The sequence below is a fragment of the Copadichromis virginalis genome, linkage group LG23 (genome assembly GCF_057382275.1).
Source record: "Copadichromis virginalis isolate Kocher_CV1m ecotype Utaka linkage group LG23, C_Virginalis_male_GT1.1, whole genome shotgun sequence".
NCBI classification, from domain to species: domain Eukaryota; kingdom Metazoa; phylum Chordata; class Actinopteri; order Cichliformes; family Cichlidae; genus Copadichromis; species Copadichromis virginalis.
The window spans coordinates 49582296-49603903 of NC_140639.1; the positions used below are offsets into that span (position 1 = coordinate 49582296).

General features: G+C 41.7%; 2 protein-coding genes across 2 annotated transcripts in view; both read left to right on the top strand.

The window, feature by feature from the left end:
- The window catches only part of LOC146682033 (NACHT, LRR and PYD domains-containing protein 3-like), a 356929-nt gene extending 341441 nt beyond the window's left edge, over positions 1-15488 (top strand). Inside the window, exons 4-5 of the mRNA XM_085448813.1 lie at positions 13012-13188; positions 15296-15488. Coding sequence (XP_085304939.1) covers positions 13012-13188; positions 15296-15488 — 370 coding nt within the window. The remainder of the gene's footprint in view (positions 1-13011; positions 13189-15295) is intronic.
- LOC146682044 (NLR family CARD domain-containing protein 3-like) lies at positions 1630-8568 on the top strand. The gene is made up of 3 exons (XM_085448460.1): positions 1630-1932; positions 6544-8311; positions 8391-8568. Exons 1-3 carry the CDS (start codon positions 1659-1661, stop codon positions 8566-8568), a joined length of 2220 nt encoding a protein of 739 aa, XP_085304586.1. The 5' UTR covers positions 1630-1658.
- Positions 15489-21608: the final 6120 nt, after the last annotated feature.

Below are 21608 nucleotides of genomic sequence, written 5' to 3' on the forward strand. Positions count from 1 at the left end.
ATTGGCACCTTCATACCTCTCCGACCTTTTACACCTTTATGTTCCATCTCGTGCTCTCCGATCTCAGGACTCTGGTCTTCTAAAAGTTCTTAGAGCCAGAAAAAAGACAATTGGAGAGCTTTTTCTTTTCATGCCCCGTTTCTGTGGAACAACCTCCCACAAGATATTCGGCAGGCTGCTCTGTGGAGGTTTTTAAAACCAAGTTGAAGACACATTTGTTCACCCGATCCTACATGTCTTAATTCTATGGCTTTTAGTTTTTACATTTTTATTGTTTTTAACTTGTATTGTGTCTTTTACCTGTATTGCTATGTATCGCTTTTATTTTATTTATCTCTTTAGTTGTACAGCACTTTGTTTGAAAGCGCTTTATAAATAAAGTTATTATTATTATTATTATTACAAGGTCCACGTTTACGGGAACATCTGCTACAGATATGGGAGAATATTTGATTTCTATTGTAGACAGAAGCCACGGGTGTGTTCAGTCAAACGTTTAGAATAAACTTTGGTCTATAAATGTGTTTCATGATTTATTTTTAACTCCAACTGCTTATTTGTACTATGCTTTCATTTCAGAGCGCAATGAGAAATAAAAAGGATATTTTCAATAAAACTGTCACGATCCTGGGTCTGTGACTCAGTGTTTTCTGTTTTGTATTGTTAATCTTTGATTTCATGATGTATCTTTGTTTATTCTTACGTTTTGGTTCTGTGTTTTGTTGTACCTCTAAGTTCAGTCTTTCTATTTCCTGCTTTGTTGTGAAGGTCCGTGTCTCATGTCAGTGTGTTTGGTTTGCGTTTCCTCTGTCTCGTCTTGTCAATCACTCCCAGCTGTGTCCTCCTTCTGTGTCTCATTCCCTCGTTATCCCTCTGTGTATTTAAGCCTTGTGTTTGCCTCTGTTAGTTGCTGGTTTGTCTGTGTATCTGTCAGGGTCCTGGGTCTCCTGAGCTAGTGGTTTCAGTTCTTTGTGATTTTTGTGTTATGTCAGTTTAGTTTGTGAGTTATTCTATGCTTCCTAGGTTTTGATTCCCTGTCCCCCTTGTTTCTCTGTGCACTCTGTTCTGTGTTTAGTCTTCTCTGTCCATTTGTTCCGCCCTGTGTTGTTGCCTTCTGTGTCTCCCTCTGTGTAACTGTCTATATAGTGATGTGTTGTGGTGCTTTGCTCCCACCCCTTGTGTTCCGTGTTTTCGTCTTCCCTTCGTGTACTTCTTCATATTCGTGTACTATTAGTTTTTAGGTTTTTGCTTAGTTTCCATGCTCACCTTCGCCATTTCTGTTTGTATCACCATGTGATGAATAAACTCACTTGCATCTGAGCTGCCTGCATAAAGGGTCCTTTGATAATTTACACACGGCTCGCAAACCGTGACGAAAACACTGGAAAAATTGGGCTGTTCTAAAACGTTTGACGGGTAGTGTATATATTTAGTTTATATATTTTCTTTATTTATAATTGTTTGTTTTATATTGTAGCAAAGTGTTACTTGGATACTTCTCTATGTGCTTCTTCATGTGCAATTTTGTTGCATTCTGAGCCTTAGAAATTTATTGTGATGAACTGCTGTTAGAATCAAGTTAAATTCTGATAAATCAGACAATTACCTCTCCAGCTGTTGTTACAGTCTTTGTTTATCGGATCCTTACAGGGTAAAAGATGACGACACCTAAAGAAATCCTTCTGGGGACTTTGAAGGATTTGGGACGTGATGACTTTGAAGAATTTAAGTGGCATCTGAAGAACGGGTCTGTAGAAGGTTTACCAGCAATCCCAGAGAGTGAACTGGAGAATGCAGAGAGGACGGACATAGTGGATCTGATGTTTGATACCTACTCTATCAACACTTTTGAAGTCACTAAAAATCTTTTGGGGAGGATAAACAAGAATGATCTGTTGGAGAATTTAAATAAAACCATCCCAGAACCCACAGGTAAGTCAGGGAATGACTAAACAAAAAATACATAAACAATAAAAACATTAGTTAACATTACACAGGTGCCATTAAAATCTATATAAATAATAAATCCAAAACACTTGCCAACACTTTCAGGAGTGAGAGACTGCAGAAAGCCAACAGTTTGTGTTTTATGCATCTGCACAAATAACCTCCTGTGTACACATGAATATCTGCTCTTTGGGTTGGTTTGATTAAAATGGGACCAGCAGCAGGTTTTCTGCCCATTTTACAGATTTATATTGTGAGATTGGTTTTAGAGCTGTTTTATCAACATAAATGAGGCGACAACAACAGTTTGGGACACGTCACAAATATGATCAAAGTGCTTTCTCTTAAATCTATTTACCAGTTGAAGGTAAAGTTAAAAAAAATGGCTGCCATTTCTTTCTGCTGTTTGGAGACCCAAACAAAAAAATGCCCAGACAGTAAATGCTTTTTATTATGGTTGATAAACAGTACACTAAGGTGATTGGTCAAAAGTTGGAGGAAAGCCACAGTTCTCCTTATATGACTGAAATCCACCATTTCAGCTCATGCTTTTTCTTCTGCAGCTTTCTTGGAGATTCCACTTCAGCCTTCTGCTGGCAACGCTCCAGTTACCAAGCTTCCCTTAGGCAGCATCATTAGAAGACATAGCATACATTTACACTGCTATGCTGATGACACCCAGCTCCATCTGTCCATGAAGTCAGATAACACACACCAATTAAACTGCAGGAACGTCTTAAAGACATAAAGACCTGGATGGCCGCTAACTTTCTGCTTCTTAATACAGATCAAACTGAGGTTATTGTACTCGGCCCTGAAAATCTTAGAAATATGGTATCTAACCAGATTCTTACTCTGGATGGCATTACCTTGGCCTCCAGTAACGCTGTGAGGAACCTTGGAGTCATTTTTGACCAGGACATGTCCTTCAACGCACATATTAAACAAACATATAAGACTGCTTTCTTCCATTTGTGCAACTAAAGTTAGAAATATCCTGTCTCAGAGAGACTCTGAAAAACTAGTTCATGCATTTATTACTTCCAATTCATTATTATCAGGAAGTCCAAAAAATTCCCTGAAAAGCCTTCAGTTAATCCAAAATGCTGCAGCAAGAGTCCTGACAGGGACTAGAAAGAGAGAGCAGATTTCTCCTGTATCGGCTTCCCTTCATTGGCTTCCTGTTAAATCCAGAATTCAAAATCCTGCTCCTCACATACAAGGTCTTAAATAATCAGGCCCCATCTTATCTTAATGACCTTGTAGTACCATATCCCCCTATTAGAGCACTTCGCTCTCACACTGCAGGCCTACTTGTTGTTCACAGAGTATTTAAAAGTAGAATGGGAGGCAGAGCCTTCAGTTTTCAGGACCCAAAAAGATAGTTGGGTTTTTTTCTGTTGTATTATTGTAGGTTCTTTATCTTACAATATAAAGCACATTGGGGTGACTGTTGTTGTTATTTGGAGGAATTAAAAAAACGTTTATACTTGAAATTCTTTCATTTATTCTACATATTTATTCATTACTGGCTCCATAGTGTTGTTTATGTAATATGTGAAATGTTGCTAGTATTGATTTGGTGCTGTATAAATAAACATAATTAAATCGAATGTGTCTCTATAAAACCTGCCCTCAGTTATAACTAGAGTTGGATGTCTCGAGACCGGTCTCGAGACCACTTTTACGTGGTCTTGGTCTCGTCTTGGTCTCGACGGACTTTTTTCTTGGTCTCGGTCTTGGTCTCGCTGTTTCGGTCTTGCGTTCTCAAATCGACATAGTGTTCGGGAGATTTGGAGTCAACCATCAGCGGAGCGGGGGGGGTGGCTTACTGGGCTTAAGCCCGGGTCATTTTTTCAGAAGCATGGGGTCTTTTGGAGTGTAATTTTTTAGTTAGATGCCTGACTGACAACTGTATAAAACAAAAACAACACACGAAGCACAGAGCGCACCGTCGTAAATTCCCCCTAATTTTGGTATGATCCGAGCTCAGGCACTAGGCGACTGAGCACAGCACCCATGTGAGCGAGGGGGGAGAAGCTGCTGGCTGCGAGTTTGCTGCAGACAGAGGACAGCTTAAGTTTGACCAGGTACCAAAGCAAATCATTCGTACTGAACTAATAATGTAAATATGACGGTGTATCACAAAAGATTGATATCAAACTGATCACTTGGTTGCGTTACTTGCTCTTCGAGTGAATCAACAAATGGCGAAATGAAAAGCCGAACAGCAACAATGCTGTTTCTTTAGAGATTTACATTTCATATTTTCAGTTGTTACCCTCCACGGCTAAACAAACTCTCTAAATCGGTTTCAATTGTGTACTGATGTACACAATCTTAATGTACAACCTTAAACCTGCTGCTGGTCCCATTTTAATCAAACCAACCCAAAGAGCAGATATTCATGTGTACACAGGAGGTTATTTGAAACCAGATATTTACATACACTTTATGGAGAAAACATAAAAACTTTTTTTTACTGTTAAACATCAATTTAGAGTAAACTTTTGTTTTAGATAAATAAATGTTGAAATATCTTTTGAATTAGTTAAATGTCAGAATAAAAAGAGGGAGCTGTCTATTTTAATCACTTTCATCAAATTTAGGAGTACATGTACACTAAGTTTATTGTTAATTAATAAGAAACTCCAGACGATTCGATTCTGAGCTGAAGAAGCTTCTGATAGGTTCGTAGAGTCCATGTGAGTAAGTTTGTGGCACAGCTGTGGATGCATATAAGGCAAAACACAGAGCCTGTTTCTTTGACATGGGAAAATCAAGAGATATCAACCAAAACACCAGGAAAAGAACTGTGGAGCTCCATAAGTGTGGCTCAATCTGAATACAATTTGGTGCCATTTGCAATTAAGAAATACAGATAGTTTCTCTCTTTACTCTCAAAGTTAACAAATATGTTTTTTATATTTATCAATCTAAAAAAATAAACATTTAGTCTGATTTGATGTTACAATTAAAAAGTGTTTGTGTTTTTATCTGAAGAGTACATAAATATGTGGTTTCAACTGTATAGTTGATGATGTTGGTGTTTGGCTTGATTGTCAGCACAAAGAGGGAGAGAGAGAGGAGCAGAGAGGGAGAGAGAGAGAGAGAGGGAGAGAGAGAATGAGGACAGAACAGAGATGAACAAGAGCAGGTGAGACACACATGTTAGTCAAATGGTTGTTTGCCAAAACTCATCAGAACATGTATCTAGTACCTAGTGTTTCTTTTTAGATACCATTTGTTACTTTTCAAATTCTATATTTATTACGTTTGCACAACAAGGCTACATAATTATATAAACTTTTCTCAATCTAAATATTGTACTTTGGTAGAATTAAAAAATAAGTGTAGTGCAGGTCTATGATGATTTTTTAGTGCTACTATCATCTAGTTCTGATTCTGGTTCTGTCTTGGTTACTGTTGTAGTCCTGTTTTAATTCCAGATCAGTTCTGGGTCTGGTTGAATTGGGGTTTAGTCCCTGTGTCTTGATACAGGCCCGACTTTGTTCTGCCTTGTTGCTTAATTAAAAAACTAGTTTAAGGTGTCCTGCATATGTATATAGAATAGCATCTGGCTGCAGTTTAAAGACTTTTTTTGTCTCGGTCTTGGTCTTGGTCTCGTCTCGTCTCAGTCTCGGTCTTGGTCTCGTCTCAACTTGGTCTTGGTCTTGTCTTGGTCTCGATACCCTCTGGTCTTGGTCTTGTCTTGGTCTCGGATTAGGCGGTCTTGACTACAAGTCTAGTTATAACCCAAGTGTCAGGGCTCAATGGCTCATGAAAAGGAATGGAGTCAAGCACAGAACCAAAAAACGGAGGCTGAGTGACTTTTAACAGAAATGTATTTTACTAGATTTCTTGACGGAGAAAGCTGAATCACGGCTAAATTCAACAGCAAGCGAGGTATTATGAGAAGTGCAGAGCTGAGGCCAGAACATAAGCTGAGGCAGGTCAAAGGAACAACAGGGGCAGAATCGGGCGAATAGAAACTATCCAGGATCACTGGAACAAAGGAGATAATAATCAGAGTGGTCCACAGTGTAGTGAATGAGTCCAAGATTTAAAAACTAAGAGGTGTTACGTGGCTGCAGGTGGAGATCAGCTGGAGGAGGAGATGAATTAAATCTGGGTACAGAGTGAGATGTGGGTGCACAGGGAGGCAGGCAGCTGAGGATGGCAGTTTGCAAGAGTGAGTTTTCCCAGCAGTGGCAGGCCAGAATCCTGAGGCGTGACTTATGGCGAGAGTTGGAAGATGTATCCAGGTGCCGACTAGGGAACAGGAAAAGAGGGTTACGCGAAACAAGCTGAGGAGCACAAGACAAAATGTGAGGCAGAGAACTGACTGTGGTAAGCAGACAATCTGGAGAAGGTTCATTGTGAGTGCTGCTCATAGATACTGCCGGAGTAATTGGCAACAGGTGAGGAGCAGGGAGGAGTGAGGAGGGCTCCACCCAGGGGAGGAGAGCTGATGCTGTGGAAAGTTACTCAGACTCACCCGGATCATGACACCAAGAGTCCAGTGAACTGAACACATAACCACAGTAACCAGAATGCAGTTTTCTCATTTGTGTCATTTGCTGTTTATTCATGCAGAGATTCTCACTGAGTGTCAGCTCAAACTCAAGTCAGACCTGAAGCAGAAGTTCCAGTGTGTGCTCGAGGGGATTTCTACAACAGAAAACCCGACCCTCCTGAGTCAGTTCTACACAGAGCTCTACATCACAGGGGGAGGGACTGCAGAGGTCAATGATGAACATGAGGTCAGACAGATTGAAACAGCATCCAGGAAACCAGACAGACCAGAAACAACCATCAGACAAGAAGACATCTTTAAACTCCCACCTGGAAGAGATAAACCAATCAGAACAGTGCTGACAATGGGAGTGGCTGGCATTGGGAAAACAGTCCTAACACAGAAGTTCACTCTGGACTGGGCTGAAGACAAAGCCAACCAGGACATCCAGTTCATGTTTCCATTCACTTTCAGAGAGCTGAATCTGCTGAAAGAGGAAAAGTTCAGCTTGGTGGAACTTGTTCATCACTTCTTCACTGAAACCAAAGAAGCAGGAATCTACATCTTTGAAGACTTCCAGGTTGTGTTCATCTTTGATGGTCTGGATGAGTGTCGACCTCCTCTGAACTTCCACAAAACTACAATCCTGACTGACCCTAGAAAGTCCACCTCAGTGGATGTGCTGCTGATAAACCTCATTAGGGGGAAACTGCTTCCCTCTGCTCGCCTCTGGATAACCACACGACCTGCAGCAGCCAATCAGATCCCAGACTGTGTTGGCGTGGTGACAGAGGTCAGAGGGTTCACTGACCCACAGAAGGAGGAGTACTTCAGGAAGAGATTCAGAGATGAGGAGCAGGCCAGCAGCATCATCTCCCACATCAAGACATCACGAAGCCTCCACATCATGTGCCACATCCCAGTCTTCTGCTGGATCACTGCTACAGTTCTGGAGTTTGTCATGAAGAACAAAGAGAGCAAAGATCTGCCTAAGACTCTCACAGAGCTCTACCTACGCCTTGTGCTATTTCACCTAAAAACGAAGGACATCAAGTATGATGGAGGAGCTGAGACAGAGTCATGCAGGAAGATCATTGAGTCTCTGGGAAAACTGGCCTTTGATCAGCTGCAGAAAGGAAACCTGATCTTCTATGAATCAGACCTGACAGAGTGTGGCATCGATATCAGAGCAGCCTCAGTGTACTCAGGAGTGTTCACACAGATCTTTAAAGCTGATGAGTGCCACATGTTCAACAACGTTGTTTACTGTTTCATCCATCTGAGCATTCAGGAGTTCTTTGCTGCTCTTCATGTCTATCTGACCTTCATCAACTCTGGAGTCAACCTGCTTAAGAAACAATCTCCTCTCTTTAAAATCTTCCAGAAAACACTTACTGTAAAAGACTTCTACCAGAGTGCTGTGGACAAAGCCTTAGAGAGTCCAAATGGCCACCTGGACTTGTTCCTCCGCTTCCTCCTGGGTCTTTCACTGCAGACCAATCAGGATCTCCTATGCATGCTGACACAGACAGGAAGTAGCTCACAGACCAATCAGGAAACAGTCCAGTACATCAAGAAGAAGCTCAGTGGGAAACTGTCTGCAGAGAAAAGCATCAACCTGTTCCACTGTCTGAATGAACTGGATGATCGTTCTCTAGTGGAGGAGATCCAACAGTCCCTGAGATCAGGACGTCTCTCCACAGATCAACTGTCTCCTGCTCAGTGGTCGGCTCTGGTCTTCATCTTACTGTCATCAGATCTGGATGAGTTCGACCTGGAGAAATACTCCCGTTCAGAGAAGGCATTTTTGAAGCTGCTGCCAGTGGTCAAAGCATCCAAGAAAGTGCTGTAAGTGAATCTATGAACAAATATGTTTAATAATGCTAGATGAATAAAAGAATATGTCTCCATTGTTATTCTTCCTCAGGCTGAGAGATTGTAAACTCTCAAAAAGAAGCTTTGAAGCTTTGTCTGAAATTCTCAGCTCCCCATCCAATCATCTGAGAGAGCTGGACCTGAGCTCGGACAAACTGCAGGATTCAGAATTGGATTTGCTGTGTGTTGGACTAAAGAGTCCTGACAGTAAACTTGAAACTCTCAGGTAAGGATACAGACTTTTTGACACTTTTTGACTCTTAAATCTGTAAGTTTATCTTGATGCGGACGTTCAAAGTCAGCACAATTTTCCTTTTAAGTTCCTGAGTTTATATTTTTGACTGTCAGGTTGTCTGGACAGATGTTTTTATTTTATTTTATTTTTTTACTTGTCCCTAAAGTCAGAACTAAACCCACATGTAGATGACTTTCTGTTACTGGAGCAGCCTTCCTGAAGACAGCAGTGTGTTTTCATGCTTTTAAAGCCAAACTCACCTTTCAGACCTGGCTTTCATTTATTATCTATTTTTGTTTGTTTATTATATATTTATTTCTACTGTTTAACTACTGCTCACATCTGTTATCCTCCTTTTTAATTGTTCATTTCTTTTTACCCAGTGTTTCTATATTGCACTTTGTATTTGTCTATATTTATCATGCACTACTTTGCTCATTTATTGTTTGGTTTTAATGTTATTAAATTTCGGTTCTTTTGGTATTCGTTATGGCCAAAAAGACACGGCTCAAAAGTGGTCTTTTTACTTTTTAAGTTATTAAATTTGTAACTGTAGTGATTTGTGTGTGTGACAGACAGGCACTGCCAGGGATTTTTGACACAAGTTGTTCTTGTAAAATCAGTCTGTGAAGGTTCTCAGACATCCAGGTCATCGTAGTCTAAGGAGCTTGGAAAGAAAAGCGTCTGGACTTCTTTAAGTTTCCTTGAAGATGTTTCACCTCTTATGAGAGAAGCGTCTTCAGTTCTAAGGGTCAAATGGTGGAGTGGGGCAGTCAGTGAAAGGGCAATGGTAGTGTCTCAGGGTTTGTATGTTTGGGGGGTTCAGAGGGAAAAGATGAATGCAGGTCTGGAGTTGGTGTGTGAGAGCAGGGAGTGAATCTGATCAAACATGAGTGTCATGAAGCCTGTTTGCAGTTATTTGCACTGTTTTCCACTCTGGATGTTGTTTCTGTTCAGCTGTGAGTAGAAAAGGCTCCATTCTACAACCTGTTTGTGTTAGTTGTTCAATAGAAACATTATTTGGTGCTGATGTTGCACTTCTTTTATTCACAACCAGAGTTTTTGAAGTCTGCATAAAAATGATTTAAATGACTTTTGAATATTACTTTAAATACTTAGATTTAAAGTTCTGAAAAAAGTTTAAATACAAAGATCAGTATTGTCTAATGTTTTGGCTGCAGTGTGTTTTTGCAGACAGGTATAACAGAACAGCTTTAGTGTTTAGATTTTTTAAACTTGAGTATGAACTTATACAAAATGCAGCAAGATATTAAAAAAAAAAAAGTGGCATCGTTCCATCTCTGCTTTGATTAGAGACACAGCTCTAATCAAAGAGGTGGTCCGCTTGCCTCCGCCCCAGAGAGAAGGGTTACATCTCCTGGGTTTAGGTGTTTTCCAATTTGTCATCATTTTGAAAAGTTTACATTTCTTCAGTGTTGAGCAGCAGAAATGAGACTTTCCTATCAGAGGTCATTTTTGAAAAAATGAGGTAAATCAACCATGAAAACCATGAAGCAACATGTGAACATGAGCTGATGCTGCTGAAGTGAAGCAAAGTTACAGAGGTTTGATTACAGACACAGCTGAGAGTTTTTAATCTGTCATCATTTTAAAAAGTTTCCATGGAACAGCAGAAATGAGGCTTTACTGTCAGAGGCCGACAGCACTGAACACAACAGCAGACTGGTGGCTAATAAACAGTGAATGATGCAGAAACAGATGTTTGAAGCTGTTCTTGGAGTACACTGAGAGAGAGAGAGCTGTGCAGGCAGGAACAGCCAAAGTCAGAGAGAATTCATGAGCATATTGATCAAACGTGAAGCAGAGTTTGGATCTTCTTTTGCTGCTGCTTCACTCAGTTTTGGTTGGAGACAGATGAAACCTGCAGCTTCAGGATCTGTGAGCTGTCCACTTTCAGCCCCGACGGCGTGTCCGTGTACGTGCCGTCGAGTGAACGATCCACGCTCTGTGTTTCCATCTTTGTGTGTTTAGCTGCTCTCATTTACTGTTTTATCTGTTTGCTGCTTGTTGAAATAGTTTGTGAGCTTTAACCTGAGATTCTGGCAAAATACATTTATATTAAACATCGATTCAGGATTGAATGAATCAACATCGTTTTATTCAAATTAGAGCTGGGCGATATGAGATTTTTTCATATCACGATATGTTTTTTTTCATTTCAGGCGATAACGATATCTATCACGATATAAGCCAAATAACTATATTTGTAAGATTTAAATGTGCCGTTGCTCACAAGTAAAATGTGAAATAATCAGCAGCTTGTTTTGATTTAAATATTTATTTCCCATAATAAGTTCAACAGGGTAGATGTACTTAAGGAACATGAGACTTTTTCAGATAAATAAAGGCAAATATTGCAAACTACACAAAAGGCAGCCGCTAAAGCGTTTAAGTTTCAAAATAGAACAAACGAAACAGACTAAATTGTCAATTCCACTTAGAAACAAAATATTAATTCTAAAAATAAATCTTAGTTTGTTTTACAGAAGAACAGACAAAACTGACTAACTTTTGTCAATATCAAATAAACTGAGAACTAAAAGGAAATTCTCAATCTCTCCTTGTTGTATAGCTGAGCTTTTCAAACAGTTTTAACAGTTACTTTAGTCTGACAAAAGCCGAATGACGAATTAGCGCTTCCAGTCAGAGACTGAGGCTACGTCCACACGTACACGGGTATTCTTGAAAACGGAGATTTTCCGTTTTCGTTTTAAAAAAATAATCCCGTCCACACATAAAGGCAGAAATGAAGAAAAACGCTGCTAGGAACATGCCAAAGCAGCAGGTGGCGCTAGATTCCTAACCGTGCCGAAATGCTGGCCAATCAGAAGTCTAGAAGCCTCGGTGGGAAAAAGTAAACAAAGCTGGGGCATAGAAGCAGAACCGAGTCGTAAGTGTGGAGGGACAGTAACTGTGTGTATATGTAAGCATTTAAACACCGCAGAGAGTAGAATTAACAGTAACAGTATTGTAGAAATTCATTTCACCGAAACAATAACGTGGCGCACAGTGTGACGCATGCACCAGTTTATTGTATGTCCAGACTTGCTTTCGGCACAATTTACAGTGCACGCTACTCTGTTTTTTGTCAGACTTGAAATAGCCGAAATACCTTCACACTACGGAACTTCTATGGCTCTTCCGTTCGACAATCTCTCCGGCATTGGAACCATCATCTGTTTTCTCTTCGGTCACGCTCGGTTGATTTTTCTAGTCGGCACACTCATTTCCTCCATTACCCGCTGGCTGCTTCCCAAACAAACACACGTGCGGCTTGGCACTTGTGCTGTACGTAACAAGTCACGCGACGTGACGCTGCGGCTGTGATTGGTTCGGCTCTGCGCTACTTAATTTGGATTGGCTGACCTTTAAAAAAAAAAAAAAAAAAAAGGACAAGAGCGGCGAGGTCTATCGCGATAGCTTAATTTCTCTATCGAGTAAAAGTTATATCGCGATACATATCGTTATCGTTCTATCGCCCAGCTCTAATTCAAATTAAAACCATTTAAATGGGAACATGAATTTTTTACAGCCGCCTCTAATGCTGGGTAATGTCAGCTGGTCCATGTGCAGCTGGCTGAGGCTCAGGGAGCGTCTACAAAGTGCAACACTGAAAGAACATCATCCATAAATATTGAGTAAGAACTGGACTCTCATACAGCGAGACTCAAATGCCTTTAAACATCAGCTTATCCTGCTGATCCAAGTCCAACACTGAGTTTGTAAAAACATGTTTGTCAATCATTTTGTTTGGTTTCTGAGGAAAAAGATTCAATAACTTGCTGCTAATACACAACATTTCATCATATTTCCTCATAACCCTCTTTTGTCTGACCATTTGATCCCATTTGAATTTGCAATAAAGGATCCACAGAGTTTGGTGACAATAATGACAGTAGATGTTTGTGTGAAAGTGCTGGAAGCAAATGAGTGTGTGATGTTCTTTCAGTGTTGCACTTTGTAGACGCTCCCTGAGCACTGGTCTCACAGCCAGCTGCACATAGAGACCAGTGTTGTTAGTCCAGGTCAGAAGATGACTTGTTGGAATGAAAATGAGCTTGTAGTTTGTCTGCTTTAATAATGTGACTGGAAAAAGGTGTTGGACTTCAAATATGTCCATTTCTGTCACACTTCACCTTTAAAAGTGAAGCCATGTGGTTCCTGGAAGGAAAAACACGACTTTTTCAAGTCTTTGTCCTGTTTTTATGAGAAATGTACGACTTTAATGTGAAACATTCAGAGTTTTTTCTCTTGTTGTGTTTGTTTGAAGCTGCTTCCTGTTGGCTTCAGCTGTTTGGAGTTTCCATTTTCTAAACTTCTACATTCTGAACCTTCTTCAGCTCTGAACAGATGATGAAACACTGAATGATTTCAAGCACTTTGTCTAATAAACTTACATCTTTCATTCTTTATACAGATTGATGGACTGTGGTTTGTCAGAGATCAGCTGTGATTATCTGGCAGCAGCACTGAAGTCCAACCCCTCCCATCTGAGAGAGCTGGACCTGAGCAGGAACTACAAGCTGCAGGATCCAGGAGTGAAGCATCTGTGTGGTTTCCTGGAGAGTCCAGGATGTAAACTTGAAACTCTGAGGTCAGTCAGCATGTTTTAGTTGTGCTGAGATGAATATGATGTGAAAGTTGTGCTGACACTAAACTGCAGACATCAGGCTGATATTATACTGATCCACACTGAGGATCTTCATGGTAAAGTCTGTTTTCTTCTTCTCTGGTTTAGTCCATTGACTGCAGCAGAACAATGTTCACATTTCAAACAGTGATACTCAACGTATGGCCCGCGGCCCACACGCGTCCTGCCCACCTTTCCTGATTCAGAGAGAGGGGACCCTGATTAACTGTGTAGCTTCTTCCTCACAGTTCTAAGTATCAGACACAACAATGAATAATCCACAGCTGACTGTCTTTAGCAGGTCAAAGGTCACGGCACACAGCAGACAGTCAGAAATATTCTAACTCTGATCATTTATCAGTTGTGACACTGTGAGACTTGATCAGAGGTGTGATCATCACAGCAGAGGCCTTTGTGTCAAAGTCACTGAGGATCAAACAGAAACACATGAAGCAGATTTTCCTCTTCTGGCTTTTTATAGCAGATAACCTTCAAAATATTCTGCAGTCGATCAAAAACTGAAGCAAACCATGAAGCAACATGTGAACATGAGCTGATGCTGCTGAAGTGAAGCAAAGTTACAGAGGTTTGATTACAGACACAGCTGAGAGTTTGTAATCTGTCATCATTTTAAAAAGTTTCCATGGAACAGCAGAAATGAGGCTTTACTGTCAGAGGCCGACAGCACTGAACACAACAGCAGACTGGTGGCTAATAAACAGTGAATGATGCAGAAACAGATGTTTGAAGCTGTTCTTGGAGTACACTGAGAGAGAGAGAGCTGTGCAGGCAGGAACAGCCAAAGTCAGAGAGAATTCATGAGCATATTGATCAAACGTGAAGCAGAGTTTGGATCTTCTTTTGCTGCTGCTTCACTCAGTTTTGGTTGGAGACAGATGAAACCTGCAGCTTCAGGATCTGTGAGCTGTCCACTTTCAGCCCCGACGGCGTGTCCGTGTACGTGCCGTCGAGTGAACGATCCACGCTCTGTGTTTCCATCTTTGTGTGTTTAGCTGCTCTCATTTACTGTTTTAGCTGTTTGCTGCTTGTTGAAATAGTTTGTGAGCTTTAACCTGAGATTCTGGCAAAATACATTTATATTAAACATCGATTCAGGGTTGAATGAATCAACATCGTTTTATTCAAATTAAAACCATTTAAATGGGAACATGAATTTTTTACAGCCGCCTCTAATGCTGGGTAATGTCAGCTGGTCCATGTGCAGCTGGCTGTGAGGCTCAGGGGGCGTCTACAAAGTGCAACACTGAAAGAACATCATCCATAAATATTGAGTAAGAACTGGACTCTCATACAGCGAGACTCAAATGCCTTTAAACATCAGCTTATCCTGCTGATCCAAGTCCAACACTGAGTTTGTAAAAACATGTTTGTCAATCATTTTGTTTGGTTTCTGAGGAAAAAGATTCAATAAGTTGCTGCTAATACACAACATTTCATCATATTTCCTCATAACCCTCTTTTGTCTGACCATTTGATCCCATTTGAATTTGCAATAAAGGATCCACAGAGTTTGGTGACAATAATGACAGTAGATGTTTGTGTGAAAGTGCTGGAAGCAAATGAGTGTGTGATGTTCTTTCAGTGTTGCACTTTGTAGACGCTCCCTGAGCACTGGTCTCACAGCCAGCTGCACATAGAGACCAGTGTTGTTAGTCCAGGTCAGAAGATGACTTGTTGGAATGAAAATGAGCTTGTAGTTTGTCTGCTTTAATAATGTGACTGGAAAAAGGTGTTGGACTTCAAATATGTCCATTTCTGTCACACTTCACCTTTAAAAGTGAAGCCATGTGGTTCCTGGAAGGAAAAACACGACTTTTTCAAGTCTTTGTCCTGTTTTTATGAGAAATGTACGACTTTAATGTGAAACATTCAGAGTTTTTTCTCTTGTTGTGTTTGTTTGAAGCTGCTTCCTGTTGGCTTCAGCTGTTTGGAGTTTCCATTTTCTAAACTTCTACATTCTGAACCTTCTTCAGCTCTGAACAGATGATGAAACACTGAATGATTTCAAGCACTTTGTCTAATAAACTTACATCTTTCATTCTTTATACAGATTGTGGAACTGTGGTTTGTCAGAGATCAGCTGTGATTATCTGGCAGCAGCACTGAAGTCCAACCCCTCCCATCTGAGAGAGCTGGACCTGTGGGGAAACAACCTGAAGGATCCAGGAGTGAAGCATCTGTGTGGTTTCCTGGAGAGTCCAGGATGTAAACTTGAAACTCTGAGGTCAGTCAGCATGTTTTAGTTGTGCTGAGATGAATATGATGTGAAAGTTGTGCTGACACTAAACTGCAGACATCAGGCTGATATTATACTGATCCACACTGAGGATCTTCATGGTAAAGTCTGTTTTCTTCTTCTCTGGTTTAGTCCATTGACTGCAGCAGAACAATGTTCACATTTCAAACCTTCAAAGAAGAAGAAAAATCCTCCACTGGAAAATTCACTGTGAAACTCTCAAACTCTTCATTGCACCTTAAAGTCTGTCTGACACTGAAATCCAAAGCAAAATGTGCGTTTGCTTTACAGACAGCAGTCCAACACAAACATACACACATCATCCAAAACACAGTCCAACATCCAAATCTCCTCCACTGCCAGCATGAATGATGGGAAAGAGAAGGAGGAACACTCTGACATTCAGGGTTAGAATGAGTTTCATCAAGCAGACTGTGAAGATCAAAGCTGCATTAGAAAGCTTACATGAATGAATGAGTGGACAGAAGTGGACAGAGATCATCTGAAGCACTTCAAAGGCTTTAAATCAGCACATTTCTCTTTATTCTTTATCAACTCTGTTAGTTTCTCTCAGTTTTCTGTGGAATGAAGCTAACAGCAGGCTAATAAGATGCTGACCAATAGGTTTCTATTAAAGGTTGTAATTTGTATATGAAAAAGTGCTTTGGCTCAGCAGGGATCAGCTTACAGGTAGAATACAGCTGCTGGATGGGATTAGCATGTCATAGCTATCTACCAAACTGCTAACTGGGGGATTTCAGGCCATCTATGGATCATTTTTGCTAACTGTTTATTCAGCTTAGGCTCACAGGGCTGCAGCCTGTGCCCTAGCTGTCATAGGGCAAGAGGCGTGGTCCACCTGCACAGGTGAGCAGTCCATCACAGGGCCAACAGAGAGCGACAGAGAAGCACTCCCTCACATCCACACCTACAGCCAATGTAGAAGCACCAATGAACCTAAGCAGCATTTCATTGGACTGTGGGAGAACATCCAACCTCCACAGAAAGGCCCAGCTGACCAACAAGCTTCAACCTACAACCTTCTTGCTCTAAGGCACTAGTGCTAACCACTTTTGCCCATTTCAGCCCAAATCCTGCATCTTCCTGTTTCTGACTCCAGGCCAGCTCCACTAACACTTTCTCATCAGACACTGCCACCTAGTGGAGGAAGTCTTAGTTCCATTTGAAGCTTCAGATTACAGTTAGTTCCTTTACAAAGAGGTGGAGGTGGTGGGGCCACGGCACCATCATCACTGAGTGCCATAGGACACTTAACCTTTGTTTCCATATGCTGGGAACTTCCTGTTGTTCCAAGGAGGACTGGAAAATGTGTGAAAATCTCCCAGTCAGTTCCTCACAGCACACTTCAATCATTTCCCTCCCACAGCATCAGGACCAGGGCTTTTTCTCTCTTTGGTCCCACTAAGAGATTTCCACACAAACACCTCATCAGTGGGACTCTCAGAGCTACCAGCCCTTTGCTACAATCACAAAGCTCTTCATTGAAATCAATGATATCAAAGCTGGAATCAAATGAGTCCAAGTCTTCTGCTGATTCAGCATCACATTCATCTTTGCTCCTTGTTCTGCATCCCCACCATGGACTTCATTCCTTTCCAAGCCAGCCTTGAGTGTCCTTTATTCAGCTCATCCTCTGCTTTACTTTTACACCTGATTTTAGCTGCTTTATCTCTCTTTCAACAGGTTTCTGTGCCTCAATCTTTTTCTTCTCTCCCTCATAACAAGACAGCTTCTTCTGCCTGAGAACATGTTGGAGTGATTTACTAATCCAGGGCTGCTTATTGGGGAAAATACTTCCTGTTTCCAAAGTAATCCCCATTTTTCCCAGAAAGAAATGTCAGTAGAAATCGATGATCTAAGTGAGAACATGAGCCTTTAAAAAGTCCCAGTGGGTGCAGTCAAAGCAGTCCCTCAGTCCCAGTATAGAGTCTTTGGTCCAGACTGGAACAGCTGTGTGCCCAGTTTGAGCTCTCTTCAGTGCTGTGACCTGACAGACCCAGAGGGGCCATCACATCACATTTAGAAGCTCCCCTGATGGAGCCACAACACATGTCCAATACTTAGTCTGTCTTGTTGGACCAACTGGAAGAAATGATTCAAGGACTTAGTCACAGAACAGAGATTCAAATCTCCAAAATCCAACTGGCTGCATCAGGACATATAGTCTGAAACTCTGCACAGTTTCCTGTTTGAAGCTGCTTCCTGTTGGCTTCAGCTGTTTGGAGTTTCCATTTTCTAAACTTCTACATTCTGAACCTTCTTCAGCTCTGAACAGATGATGAAACACTGAATGATTTCAAGCACTTTGTCTAATAAACTTACATCTTTCATTCTTTATACAGATTGAGGGGCTGTGGTTTGTCAGAGATCAGCTGTGATTATCTGGCAGCAGCACTGAAGTCCAACCCCTCCCATCTGAGAGTGCTGAACCTACAACTTAACAACCTGAAGGATCCAGATGTGAAGCAGCTGTCTGATCTTAAGAAGAGTCCAGACTACAGACTGAAGACTCTGGAGTAAGTAGAGTGATGGAGTGAGTGGGTGGTGCTGTCAGCAGTATTGTACTAAACACAGTCAGTATGAAACAAAGATCCAGTGTTTCCTGTAAAGCTGCAGCTTCTCAGTGAAGCTGTGAGAGGAGAACGGTGACAGGCTTCAGGATTGGACACAAACACTTCCTGTTTCTCACCTTTATGGTCACCATAGTAACGGCTGACACGCTCTGATCAAACACTGTCAACAGCCAATCAGCTCTCTGAACAAAGCAGCACGCAGACCAATGACTGCATTGATTTCCAAGTTTAAAGCAGTGAAGAACACAGTCTGTAGGTGAGGAAGAATTTAGTGAGAGCAGATGTTTGGATGGAATTCCTCCAGTTAACAGCTGGAACCGTCCATCTGGATTGTTGGGCTTGTTGTTGGGGTTCCTACAGAGCTCAGAGTGGACACACCAAGGTTCTTCTAATGAATGAAAGTCCAAACTCAAACTAGGAGGGAAAAACATTTTCAGCAACTTCAATAAAAATCCAAAGATTAGAAAAAGTGAAGCAACAATGAGTCCTAGTACAGTCCCAGCACTGACGTCCCTGCTGCTCTTTATACTGGATGTGCTGCATCACTGACTGACAGCTGATGAAGAGTCTCTGGAAACACTCGTTTATCTCCTCTGCTCTTCCTCCTTCTCTCTGCAGGTGGTGATGATGGTAAACAGGACGGTGTGTGTGCTGAGAGAGGAGCAGCTGTGTCCTGATGATCCAGAGAGGTTGAAGCAGCAGCAGCTTGTGTGTAGAGACGCTCTGACTGGGCCATGTTACTGGGAGGTGGAGAGGAGAGCTTCATCCAGCAGTGACTGACAGAGGAATGAAGTGCAGATGACTGTCAGTGCTGCAGAGTGAACTGCTCTGAGAACAGCTCCACTGTCAGACACAATGTAGAGTCCAGCATCAGCCCTGTGTGTCCCTCTGGATCTGACAGAGGATCATCAGTGTATCTGGACTGCTCTGCTGCTGCTCTGTCCTTCTACAGTCTCTGCACAGTCTCTGTCTCACTCTGGAAAGATTTTACAACTTGTTGTAATTACAGAACGTTAATATAATATTCAAACATGTGATCTTCTCTTTATTTCTGAATCTTTACCAAATAAAGAAAAACCAAACTAACAAACAGAAGCTGTCGTGTCCTTTTTCACCACATCTGTGAATCTTTTCTGTGTTTTTCCTCTTTTCCTCCTTCCTGCAGCTCCATCTTCATCATTCTGTGTCCAGTATATGTGAACACGTCCAAAGCATCTGAGCCTCATGTTACCCGTTTGTGTGAGTTACGCCTGTCGTTGTGTTGTGGTGTATAAATAAGGGGCAGGAGACAGCGCTGGATCTCTGAGTTCTTTACTCTCAATTTCTGCAACATCTGCAATATATAGAAATGCAAACCTGTGAGCTGTGTGTGTTGTGCGTCTGCTCGGCCACCTCTCCTCCGGCCGTGCTGGAAGCAGCTGTGCGTTTGACAGTTTTATCGACTCGACAATAATCGAACAAATTAAATGTTCAAAAATATCAACTTAAGCACTTCAAAGTCAACAAAAAGCTTAAAACAATGAAATAATATTTCACTGACAAAACAACAGCTCATAAGAACGATACACAAAATAATACAGAAACAAACAAACAAAAGTTATTAACCAGGATCCATGTTTTTGTCACAAACACTGAATCAGCTGATTCACTCTTTATGTTTCTGAGTTTGTTTTGTGATTATAGTTCTGGTTTCTGTTTCTGTGTCTTCACTGTGTCCCACGTCTCCTTACTTTGGACTCTGTGTTATATTTCCTGTTTTACTTTGACAGTCCTGTGTTACTGTTTCCTGTCTCGTGTGTGTAATTGGTCCCAGCTGTGTTTCCCTCCTGTCTCCCGTTCCCTGATTACTAAACTGCGTCCACGCCGCCGGCGCTCCTCTCCACAGCTGGATTCCAGGATTTCAGAGCATCCAGCTGTGGTGAGTGATGGAGACACTTTCTCTGCTCCCTCAGTAATCAGGACAGTTTATTGAACATCAGAGGACATAAAGGACTGTTTTTCACCTGCCCGTTCTGAACCTGGACATTAAAGACTGCTGGCTTCAAGGACATTAATCCCAGTGTCAGCCAGCCAATAACAGCCTGTGTTTTTCAGCTCTTTAGGAGTCAGAAATGAGAAAGACACAGACTGCTAACCTCTCCCTGCAGGAAATAAGCTCCGCCTCTTCCTGTCCTGTATATGAGTGATTCTGACATGAGACACAATGAGTTTCCTGTTTATTGTGACTTAAAGCGAGCAGCAAAGACACTAAACTGTGTGTTTCCAGCTGAAGCTGCTTTTTGTGTTGCTCCCACAATCCTGTCTGAAACAGTCAGTGAGGAAAACTCAATGTGACTTCAGAGTGACAGAGGTAAGCGACTCATGTTGTAACTGACGTCAGACGCCGGAGATTTTGGCGGAAAATTAAAGCGAATGGTAGTTTAGAATTGAACAAATTCCTTTAAGCTTCAGTATTACCAAATACACTTATCAATAGTCTTCTAACTAACAATATTTGTCTAAATCATCTCCAACACCCTGGAGAACAACGGGGAGAGTTTAGAGGCTCTCCAAGATTACATTGATCAGTGCTTCCAGGATCTTGTGATGAAGAAGGCTCAGAGTGCAAAACCTTCATCAAAACCCACCTGAAGCTGCTGGAGGACACGGTGAAGAACATCGCCTTTGATAGAGTGCATCGCATCGGCCCCATGCGGGCTGCGACCGGGAGACCACGTCCTACTGTGGCCAAGTTCGGCCACTTCAAACAAAAGGAACAGGTGAAAAGTCTCCGTGTCCATCGGTGTTTCTCCACGTCTCTCTTCCTTCTTCGTGTCATCTCTGTGTTTCCCTGCTGCCCTCATGTTTTCTGCTTTGTCTGTTAGTTCTTCCCAGTTTAGGTTGATGTTCACTTCTTCCCTCACCTTTGTTATTTTCACTGTAAATAAATCTCCACTCGCATCTCCACCGCCGTCTGCATCTTGGTCCTCATTCACTCCACCACACGACTGCTGCCCCAGCCGTGACAACTTTTGATGTTTCCTCTACATTTACCTTTAAAAATTATTTACTTTACCTTGTTTGGTATCATTTGGTATCAGATGGCCGACTTCTAAATGGTCACCATGGTCACCACCCATCTTGAGGAGTTTGCCCCCTCACATATACTAATGTGCCACAAACAGGACTTTAACATCACCAACCATTCCTATGTTATTACGGTGTATCCATATAACTGGCCCACCCTGTACAGTTATGCTTTCATTGTGACATACTGTATTAACACAATTCAGGGAGGATTCTAGGATCAGAGCTTCGGGGGGCTGAGCACCCAGAGAGCTGCCCAGCCAGCCAAGATACACTTTACTCGTCACAATGAGACTTCTTCCCCGTCTCTGTCCCTGCATCCTCCCTGTCCTCATCGTCTGTTGTCTTCATCTCCTTTATCAGTCATCATAATTTTACCGTCTCTGTGCAAGTCTGCAAATTTCTTTATTAAATCAAAAGATTCTTAAATCCATCAAGTCTCTCTGTGCCTGGGTCCTCGTCACAAA

Coding starts and splice junctions, on each gene's coding strand:
- LOC146682044 (XM_085448460.1), top strand. CDS start 1,659: ATGACGACACCTAAAGAAATCCTTCTGGGGACTTTGAAGGATTTGGGA. Junction 1,933..6,543: donor AACCATCCCAGAACCCACAG/GTAAGTCAGGGA, acceptor TTATTCATGCAG/AGATTCTCACTGAGTGTCAG. Junction 8,312..8,390: donor AAAGCATCCAAGAAAGTGCT/GTAAGTGAATCT, acceptor ATTCTTCCTCAG/GCTGAGAGATTGTAAACTCT.